General features: G+C 44.2%; 1 protein-coding gene across 2 annotated transcripts in view; it reads right to left on the bottom strand.

The window, feature by feature from the left end:
* LOC111863035 (plastin-2) overlaps nt 1-11,214 on the bottom strand; it is a 77,996-nt gene that overhangs the window by 52,012 nt on the left and 14,770 nt on the right. Inside the window, exon 1 of one of the 2 annotated variants that reach the window (XM_023848979.2) lies at nt 2,788-3,232. The exons of the other annotated variant lie outside the window; for it this stretch is intronic. Coding sequence (XP_023704747.1) covers nt 2,788-2,847 — 60 coding nt within the window. The 5' untranslated portion in view covers nt 2,848-3,232. Of the gene's footprint in view, nt 1-2,787; nt 3,233-11,214 lie in introns of those variants that run through there. 2 annotated transcript variants of the gene reach the window in all.

The following is an 11,214-nucleotide window of genomic DNA, read 5'->3' as shown; positions in this document are numbered from 1 at the left end:
CACAGAGTTCAGAAATTTATAAAATTCGATCAAATTTCCTTCCTTGTATTTGTCTTTAATTTGATAATTTTCCTGGAGTTCAATAATTTCCATTTGAATTTGACTTGGGACATCTGCAGCATCACAGTCAAACGGATTTTGAAACAATCTAATTTCCTGAGCACTGGAATCCAAATAAGCAAATCACCTCCGAAATTGTTCTTTAAAATCTGAAATGACTAAATTTGCAAATGAGGAAGGAAATTCTGCTTCACCCTATTTATGCAACTCTGCACCGTATAGCATATGAACAAAGTTACAATTTTTCACTTGGCTTTCCAGAAGTATCAACTTTGCTCTGAATGCCTTGATAAGTGCAAATAAATCACATACTAAGTGATTTTCACCCTGCAACTTTAAATTCAAATGGTTCATATGGTTCACCAGATCAGCAAAAAATGCTAATTTCCAAAGCCACTTGGTATCTGATAAAAGTGATTCGTGATGGTTCTTCTCGGTAAGAAATATATCAATTTCATTCCTGAGCTGAAAAAAGCGCGAAAGAACCTTTCCACAGCTAAGCCATCCAACTGCAGTATAATATGTCAGGTCAATAAGCTTGGAATCACATTTACTAGTACTCATTGGAAAATTAGTTCAATTGGCACATTTCTGCACAATTCTTTCGCGGGCCGGATAAAATCACATCGCGGGCCGTATTTTGGAGACCCTTGGTCTAGAAAATGTGGGAACCTCAACATCTCACAACCCTATGGGCCTCCAGGGCCTGTTACAGGGATACCTTTACTTTACTTTTACTTAATTACGTTACATTTAAGAATGTATAAAACATCTTTCAAGTTGTGGTCTTCTGGATAGACAGTGTGGTCTGGTAGACGGGTACCAAAGTTCTTGTAGGACGCACCGCCTTCCCTTCAAGGTGCTTCTGTCCTAGAAGTAATATCTCCCTCCGAAAAGTTGGTACCCACCTACCAGACTACACGGCATCATAATCCAGACGACCACAATGTGAATCACACATGAACTAAATTAGTGAACAGGGTGTGGTGGTAAGGGAAGGAGTGTCTTTGTTGCTTGATACTAGTCACATCCGTTGTAAACGATAGATAACCTAAGTACATTGCCAGCTGCTGCAGGACGAAAATAACATGTCCAGCAGCAAAAATCCCGCTGAAATTTCAACACCAAGTATTGATAAGTTATCTTCGTTCGAACTACGTATCCTCAATATCTCGAACTGTACACCACGCAATACCGCAACCGTGTGTTTTCTTCATGGCTTACTGTACAACGCTGTAACTCGGGCTACATGGAGTGTTGGGATGCTTAAAAGAATGAATTAAGACTGGATTCGGAAGGAAACGGTCGTGGTCTAATGGATGCACAGTCCTCGCATTCTGGAGGGTCTGCGAAATGCCACGAAAATCTCGTCAGGATTGCCGGTGTCCGACGGAGATTCGAACCCAGTAGCTCCAAAATGCAGGTCTACAGCGTTACCACCACACCAACGTGCTCGGTTGGATTTCTTTTTCTGCAAAGTAGACAGGAACATACCGGTCCCTGCCTCCTCCTGTTGCTACTCGTGTCCTGTAACAAACTGCAGAGGAGCAGACTTTTTTTTTGTATGCAAAAGCATGGAAGGGCGTGGAAACGCTTCCTTCATGTAACGCCGAAGGAACGTTTGTATTAATAAACACTGGAACATTACCGAACAGTTAATTTTTGAACGCTACTTACGCAGTACAGCGCCTTAAGATGAACAACCCGATTCTCCCCCATCTCATGCGATCTATCACTCTGTCATTAACGTAAACGGAAAGCACTACTTATTGAGTAATGAGGCCGTGCCATCGCTCAGGCGGCTAGTCGCCGGCTTTTCACAGCGGCGGCCCGGGGTGAGCCCAGATTAGGTCATGTGGGATTTGTGGAGGACAAAGTGGCACTGGGGCAGGTTTTCTAAGAGTACTTTGGTTTCCCCTGCCAATTCACATATCACTCACTCACTGCTCCGCATTCGTCATAAATTATCCGTAGCTCGTACAACAGGCCGATTATTAGTGGCCGATGTGGCAAGTGGACTCAATCTCACCCCACACCAAGAAACCAACTAAACCACTGTGTAACGAAATACAGATATACACTTTGAGTAGGTCCAGTGTCCAGCCTAAAAAACAAAAATTTCGTGTTTTCAGGGGGGTGATTTTGGTTTGTGATCTTCTGGGTTGAGAGACTGTGCAGTCTCGTACGTAGGTACATCCTTGGTATCTATGAGGCTACACGTTTCTCGGAATCATCAGTAACAACACTGCAGATTACATGGTGTCATATTCCGTAAGACCGCTAATCCGGTTATTTTACGTTCGTGCCACAGCAAAAATTCGATTCAAACAGTCTATGGTCCTCATCATAAAGAAGATGACAGACGACGCCACTCTTCACTGAACACAGACTCCCTTAGACAATGAAGCGTCGGCAATGCAAGCAGCTCGAATGTCCATTAAACATGTTTATAACAAACTATCCGGTACTGCAGAAAACGCGTGGCACAGAAACGAAACCTGACCTTGTTAACACATTCACTTAACCATCTACGCTAATGCTGGGAAACCTGCGAACTCTTAGGGCGCACTGTTCAGTGTTTAAGAGAACTGGGAATGTTCTCAGAATAATTCACTGGTAGAAACTGCTTCAAGAAATACATGAAAGACAAAACAAAATTCGGCTGCTACAACAAAGTTACTCCATCCTACTTGCCAAAAAATTGCAATGACAGGACGTGATTCTTACCAGCCCATAAGTTTCGAGTAACTGCTCCTGGAAGGATCCCCTATTCGCTTCAGCGTCCATCTTGCCTCAACCTGTACCGCGTGAATGAGAACTGAAATCACTCGATTTGTGGTAAGAAATCCATACGTACAATCGATAACGCAATGTGGTGGGGAAGCGTATTTACTTTGGTATATACTTTATCTCTTAAGACGTATCTATGAGCGAACTCCTTTCCTGTGCAGTCGCTAAGCAATGAACCAGTTCTTACTTCACGTTTCGAGCGAACAACTAACGCCTTTATTTCGGGAGTACGTACTCTACACACCACTTCTCGCTACTTGTGTTCTCTTAACACTAAACTCGAACGTTTTTCGAAGCCCTTCACGATGAGTGCTTTCTCTTCCCACATTAAACTGCTTCCCCCACCACAGTCCACAATTCCCCAACATATTTCTCTATCCTACACACAGAACGTCATTACTTCACCAGACTGATTCTCACAGCTTTTACGTCGTCATCCAGCGGTTGCTACACACACACACACACTCCGTTTGTATGTTAGCCAAACCTGCTACGCGCCCCAACAAAACATACGCGTAGAAAGAATGCCCAACAGTTCATTATCTTCTCAGTGCCAAATTAGGTCATACTACGCGGTTTCACTGAATTCACAATATAAATATTCTACTGACGCTAGAATGGTTGACAGATGTTTATCCTGTGTTGCTGCCAAGGCCAGATGTGTGCACTGTTTCCATTTTAAGAGGTATTTTCATTGCAGTTACGCGACCTTCTTCGTACGAATCAGAAAGCTGCTTTTATAATGGGACACAAGAATTTTAACGTGCATAAAACAAGCTTACGTTTATACAGGCTCAACTGTGGGGGGAAGGAGAGCAGACAATTTGGTTTGACTTAGTTCAAACTGTTCAGGGCTATTTTTAATGAGTACTCTATAGGACTTCATAATACTGTCATGTGTTACTGACTAAATAATGCGTGTATGGATTGATAATTGGATTTATTAAACATTTATAACTCGTTTCTACATCGTATAACGATGACACTAACCCACACTCTTAACAAATCACTATAGCAAATGTTAAGTCTCAGTCTGTTACATCTTCATTAGTTGTTGCTCGGGTACCGTCTTCACTAGACGTCGCTAGGTTACGGCTGCTAATCATGGAAGTTCTTCACGATTAACCACGCACTGCTACCGCTCACTTACAGCTCACGAACTGTACTCACCAACCGCCGACTCAAGATTCCAAGTCAAAGTCATGTTAAGACTGGCGGTCGGTCAGCCAGTCAGTCTTGAAGTCAAGTCCCACCTGGGGCTCAAGACTAGATTTATGTTACTGTCAGACAGTTACGGATTTGTCGATGTGAGGACGGACGGCAGCAAGTAACAGTCTACTATAGTTACGACGCTAAATACGGCCGGGAGAAATTACTGCGTCATCCGGCTAGTACTAACCACCGTCAGGACGCTGGGACACTTCCATAAGTACCTCTACGGACAAGAATTCCACCTGCGCACCGACCACTCAGTATTAACCTGTCCAATGAGTTTAAAGAACCTCGATGGGCAAACAGCAGACTGCAGTCAGGGAGTAAAAGGATATAACTTCTCTTTCGAGCATCGCCAAGGCAGAAAACACAAAAATGCCGAAATACTTTCCTGACGACCATGTCAAGAGGTGTCAGTTCACTGCCACGACGCCCAGGCGCGGGCAGACGTCAAGCAGATACGAGTTACTGCGGCTGTAGCCGTAATCGGCTGGGATCAAGCCGCTCTGAGAACAGAACCAAACGATCAGGACATACACTAGAAGTACAGTGAACAACGCCAAGAATGGAAAGACATCGCTGACCGCAGTTCCTCGTACAAAAATTACTGGTACCATTGGAAACCCTCGCTGTGAGGAATGGCACACCACATCGCCACTGGGAATCCGTCGATGAATAATCGAGAACAGATCACACAGTTCTCCCTCGGAGCAAAGTGGACGAGTGCTGTCCGGACTATATGGTGGGCCGTCGGGTCACTTGAGTGTCAACAAGACCCTAAATAAAGCCAGGAAAATGTACTACAGGCTCCAGGCAAGGAACGATGTTGAGAAGCGGAGCTGGCAGTGCGACACCTGTGCAGCCAGTCGCGGCCCCCGAACCAGTAACCGGGGCCAAATGCATCACTATAACGCCGGGGACCCGTTCGAAGGGATTGCCATCGCTGTAGCAGGGCCCTAAGGAAACATACATCCATATCGCTGTGGACAATTTTTGCAAGTGGCCGGAAGCCTACGCCATTCCCAACGAAAGGGCGTCGACAATGGCGGAAGCGATGGTAACCAACTTCTGATACTTCGGAGTACCGCGGGAGCTACATATTAATCAAGGCCGTAATTTCGAGTTCCGTCTGGTGTACAAGGTTCTGCACCGCCTAGGAATGGACACGACACGCACTATACACCAGACACCTGACCGTAGTCCAACAGCAGCATGGCGAAACGATATACCAAAACTTCAAGGAGAATCTGTGAAAGGTTGTCGTGTCCCACCAGTCGGACTGGGACGCGAGGTCATTCATCTTTCTCCTTGCCTACAGGGCATCCATCCTCAAGAGTAGAGCTTTAACATCTGCCATCCTGGCGCTCCGGAGAGAACTCTGTTGTTCCTGAGACCTGCTATTCGTACCACCCCACGACAGGGAACGACCCATCATCGACCATGCGACAGAACTGGTGACCCGATTACAAAACATTCAGAACTGTGCCCGCCAAAATCTGACGTTCGGAAGTGACCGATTCAAAACTCGTTACGACAGGCTTCCCAACTGCGCGGGCTACCACGAGGGCGACGATGCGTGGCTCCATTGGCCTACCCGCACAAAAGGGAAGCCAATTATGCTTCAATCCCCATGCAACTGTCCACACAGGGTAGTCATGTGGATTAACGATGTGGTGTGCAGGATCCAGAGGAATGCTAAATCAAGGATGATGGTACACCTGGAGCGCCTGGCACATTATCAGGAAACCGTTCGGGACGAGCGGCCATGAGGAAGGAGCAGTCACCGTTGTTGTTTAGAAGTCCAATAAATCCGATTACCAATCCAAATCCCATCTACAGTCACTCCATTACGTGACAATATGAAGCAGTAGTGCTACCTACAGGGGATGGACAAAAATATGGAAACAGCCAACAAAAAACACATTACCGTGACTAATATTGTGGAGGACCTCTGGCTTGCAGAACTGCTTGCAGTCTCCTTGGAATGGATAAATAGAGGTCCTGTATGATTTGCAAGGGAATCTTGTACCATTCTTCCTGAAAAGCATGGTAAGTTCTGTTATCGATGATGGAGGTGGATAGCGAGCACGCAGATTGCTCTCCAAAACATATCACAAAGGCTCAATAATATTGATATCTGGCGATTGTGGGGGCCAAGGCAGACGTGACACTTCATCTTCGTTCTCAGAAAACCAGTCCTGGACGATGTGAGCTACGTGATCACAGGCATTCTTGGCTTGGTAAATGGCATCACCATTAGGGAAGAAAGTTTGCACCATGGGATGGACCTGGTCGCCCAAAATGGTCACATAGTCGTTGGCAGTGACGTGACCTTGCAGGGTAATGATGGGTCCGACAGAATACCACGATATGGCTGCTCATACCATGATCAACCCCCCGCCATGTTTCACTCTTGGCAGCAAACAATCTGGATCGTAAGCTTGGGATGGCGTTCTCCAGACGTAAACTCGGCCAGAAGTCGGAAACAGTGTGAAGGTGGGCTCATCCGACCAAATGACCGTCTTCCATTGCTCCATAGTCCAGGTTTTATGACTTCGGCACCACACTGTCCTCTTAGTGGCATTTTGATCACTGATGAGTGGCTTTGGAATTGCAGCTCGTCCAGAAATACCCTGCTTGTGGAGTTCCCTTCGTACTGTTTTGGTGCTGACAGGGTTTGTGAGCGTGACATTCAGTTCAGCAGTCACTTTTGCAGCTGTAGTCTTCTTATTTTTCGTCACAATCGTACGCAATGTTCGTCTGTCTCCATTACTCAACACACATTTCCGTCCACGCTGGTGTTTATCGGATGCGGGTTTTCCAGTCCTCCTGTATGCGGTCATAATCTTGGATACTGTGCCTCGCGAAACACCAAAAACCTCGGCTACCTCGGCTACCTTGGTTACGGAAGCACCCACCATATGGGCCTCAACAATTTGCCCGCGTTCGAATTCTCTTAGCTCTGACGTGATGCATAAAAAATTGCACAGAACACTCTCTCGACAACAAATGAAGCTTGCAACGTATTGCGGAGGTTGTACAGGTAGTGGTGTTGGGCAGATACGACAGCGTGACCTACAAACGTCGCTAAAATAAACACTTCAATTCAGGCATGCATTTCACAGGTGTGTACATATTTTTGTCCATCCCCTGTACTTAACCGAAACTTTCACTAACGGACCTTCCGTAGCTACACCTGTTTCTCCAAGTATAGTGGATCAGTTCATCATAGCATCCGATAGGAAGTGCACAATTCTGACGCCTTTGAAGCACGAATTTCTTCTACTTCATATTTAAGTACTCATTTCCTACCTCACAGCAAACACTGCACTTTCATTATAAATACCAGCTGGTTAATGCTGCTTCGGGAAACAATCAGTGACTATTCTGATAATTATATGAAACACGTATCCTAAATACAGGGTAATGCATGAGTTCCTCCGGGATTTGTATGTTAATTGTAACTGAAATCTCGGAGGGACTTATGAATTACTCTGTACATTTTTTATGGAAAATGTAGAGAATTTTCATGCTGATTCACTAAGCTCTAAAGACATACTCGATGTTCCATGCATTGCAAAAAAAGTGAAAATTAATTTGTCTCACTACTGCCCCTGGCTCTTTCATGTACTAATAGCGTACAAGAAGAGTCACGGATCTCTGCTGGGTATGATGCAAATCGTAATTTTGTTCTAGGCTATATCAAAGGATAAAAACTGTCTTATCATGCAGATAAATATTTTCCATTACTGTGAAGAAACACGTACTCGATGAACGTTGGAAAGACAATAAATTGATTTTATCATTTCGGGACAACATATACTGATAAAACTTCAGATAAAATTCCGATTTTATCAAAATCGCTGTAAGAATTATCACCAACACTGTGCATTAACTAAACACGGTACGAGTTTAAAATTATCGAATAGTTTTGAAGTCAAGTAGCCATCCACATACGTCGAAGTTAATACGTAGGCTGAAATCTACTTACGAGCGGGAAAGTAATTAAATTGAGTAAATGTGGCTCGACTGATGAATTCTCTTATGTTGCTCCTGTGGGGGAAAAGCCTGTACTACCAGGAGTACAAACACATTGTATGGGAGGCATGTCCTACTTCAAACAGGTTGTGATCGACTTTTTAGTGTCAAAACTGCCAGTGATCTACCACCCCCTCCTATCGTCGTACCTCGCTTTAAGCAAAAATATTGGTAAAAACAACACGACACATGACGTTTGTTGTCAAAGCAACTAGTAACTGGGCTGTGTCTCTGATGTCTGTAGATTCATCCAGTTGGAAGGAGACAGCAATACAATTGGAGATATCTTTCAACAACTGTTCAGCTCTGTTTCCGCACATCATTTCTATTCGCCGTACAGTGGTGTTTCTTGATAATTAAAGATCTTCAACAGTAGCTATGATCTCTTTCTTATTTTATATTTCAAGTGAATTTACATGCTTTTCACGTACAATTTCCATATAGGCCTATGAGATCGACTAAAAATCATTCCGCGATCGACGCGTTGGACATGCCTGTTGTATGGGATTAAGAATCAGTATTTCCACATTGTTCCAGGATCAGAATACAATAGCTTTTATACATGGGATGACGTTATTCTTTTATGTGTCACTTTTTCCATGAACTCAACGAAGACAGTGAAGAACATTATGTTACAATAAATGTCCGGCCGTGATACGAACGTCATGACGGTAAGGTGGCAGGATCGGCGGTACACGGCAGGTACACCGTGTCTCTTCGCTTGCGGATTTCTTATATTTTTCCTTCTACCCTCAAGATGGAAGCGATACGTTCCTCCGAAACGTCGGTTAACTCCACGTATACACGGTGCCAAATCCCAGAAGACTGCTTTCTTCATACAACTAACTGCATGAGCCTAGAAAAATTAGTGCAGTGTTGGAATATAACCCAATGGTGAAGTGAACTTCTTGAGAAGTTACCAGTAGCTCAGCTGCTCTATAAATTCCACTTCTATCATAGAACTAAAATGTTCTTCCTCAGCCAATCGAATCCAGTACATATCCACAAATGATATTCATGACCAATTTTAAAACTATCCTTCCATCTATGCAGTCCATTTTCTTTCAACTCTTCAGATCGCAAGGTTTTGCGCATTTCTCTTACGTCCACTTTCAGAATCTTGTTCAGACACCTTCAATCTATGTTCCTCCCCTGACGTGAGATCAAGTTTCGCACCCATGCTGATACGACACAGACTGCATAAAAAACGATGCGTCCAACAATTCTTCTATTGTTGCGTGTATATTCGTTGTAGCTGTAACGTTTCTACCGAGTCGTTGTCTAGCAAANTACTAATGTACCATCATCACAAGCTTTTACATCTTATTCACGGACACATATGCTTTTATTACCCCTATAAAGCGTGGTAATTATTATACTCGTACATACCACGTTTCATAAAAGTTGGATTGGGGGGGGTTATGGACACACACACAACATGATGATCTCATAAGCCTACATGCTGTTGTCTTTGTATGTCTCGTATCACCTTCTGAATGCCTGAACCTTTCTGAAACTTGGTATGTATATCATGGCACCTGACCCCATCTCAACGGCGTACTCCACAAACCCTTCTCATTAGTGTGTCTGTATATGTACACCCACACAGATGCTAGGCAACGGCTCGGCAAACACGTTCCCGCTGCAATGAATACACACAACAGAAGAACTGCTGAGACTCGGTTTTCTACACAGTCCGTGCCGTATCAAAGGAGAGTCTGTAGGTCTGTCTGCTTATCCCCTTATCGTTGTTAGGCAACGGCTGGGGTAAACACGTGCCTCCGGTAACGAAGAATTGCAGGCGTCATTTTGTGTGAGGTCCGTGTCGCATTAAAGGAAAGTAGGATACCAGTTCTTACCAGAACTTCTTGCTGTTTCATTCAATTATGCATCACGGTTACGAAAACATAACATTCTGAAGTACTGAACATATTTCGTGGCCCCCATTATTAAGTTTTCTCGGTATACTTCCAGAGCGACCTCCTTGAACTCGCGGTTCTATTTAAGGTACTTGTTTTCGCCCAATAAACTAACGTCATAAGCACATGATATGAGGTTCTCACAGGGATGAATAATACGAGTAAGAATTCAGTTTCCAGGGATACGCCTTTAGGTAGCAGGGTCCTCCGAAACGTTGGTATTGTCACGTGTAGTAGTGACTAAGACGCAGGTTGGGTTGGCAGTTGGTTTACTGGATAACTATTGAGTCGTAACTACAAAGAAGTATAACTCTCCAAATTATTACTGGAACAATAACACATAACGTAAAGTATTCAACACTTCAATTATAATCTTTGTGTGTAGCCTCCGGAGCTCTGCTATTGGATTCTGTCTGTCAGTCTGTTATATTCGCTACTCTCAGAACCTTCTCTTGAACCGTGTAGAAGTCACAACTGCACTGCACTCCACACTAGTCTCTCAATTGCCTGGAAATGTCCTCTAAGCTGAACTGCGGAACTCTCCTGGACTCTCCACTAACTTAAGTCAAAGTCAAAGTTACTGTGACGTTTTCTCTCTGATCTATGTGGTGTTGTACGTACTTGCTGTCTTGGTCCAATACTCTGTTCCAGAATCCGATATGCACCTTCTGACACCAGTTGTCGCGTGTTGCCTATGCAACGCGACAAGTAAATTCAGGCGGGTCCCAGATTTGGCTAAGACGTTTATTGGACAACCTCTTTTACGCTCGCACTTCTTGGCGGCACGCCACATTACTTTGTGACTAGCGGTCTTGCCGCCAGGCCCCTTCAGGCCCACGACCAGAGAATTTTTTCCAACTCTTACGGTAATAGCCCTTATGTAACATCCTCTCTGACGAGAAGATGGGTTTGTCTGTTATGAATATGCTCGTCTTTTCGTCAAGTGTATATTTCGGACATGTAGCATGTTATTGAAAATTCTTCTTTTTGCACTACACACAAGTCCGGTCAGTACAGGCTTTACAGAGCAGATCATGCCTAACTTAGTATCTTATGCTACAACGGTAGCTTAGTCATTTGCACGGTCGTAAGCTTGGCCACCGCCAAGTTTAAACCTCATATTTTCTGTCTGGCTTCACCTTGCCCTATACCCTCTCTTACCGCCCTTTTCTTTTTTCACCTCCTTCCTTCTACC

Source organism: Cryptotermes secundus, unplaced genomic scaffold (assembly GCF_002891405.2).
Source record: "Cryptotermes secundus unplaced genomic scaffold, Csec_1.0 scaffold1320, whole genome shotgun sequence".
In the NCBI taxonomy this organism is placed as follows: Eukaryota; Metazoa; Arthropoda; class Insecta; order Blattodea; family Kalotermitidae; genus Cryptotermes; species Cryptotermes secundus.
The sequence above is the reverse complement of the archived record's forward strand: the minus strand, read 5'-3'. Positions and strand labels throughout refer to the sequence as shown.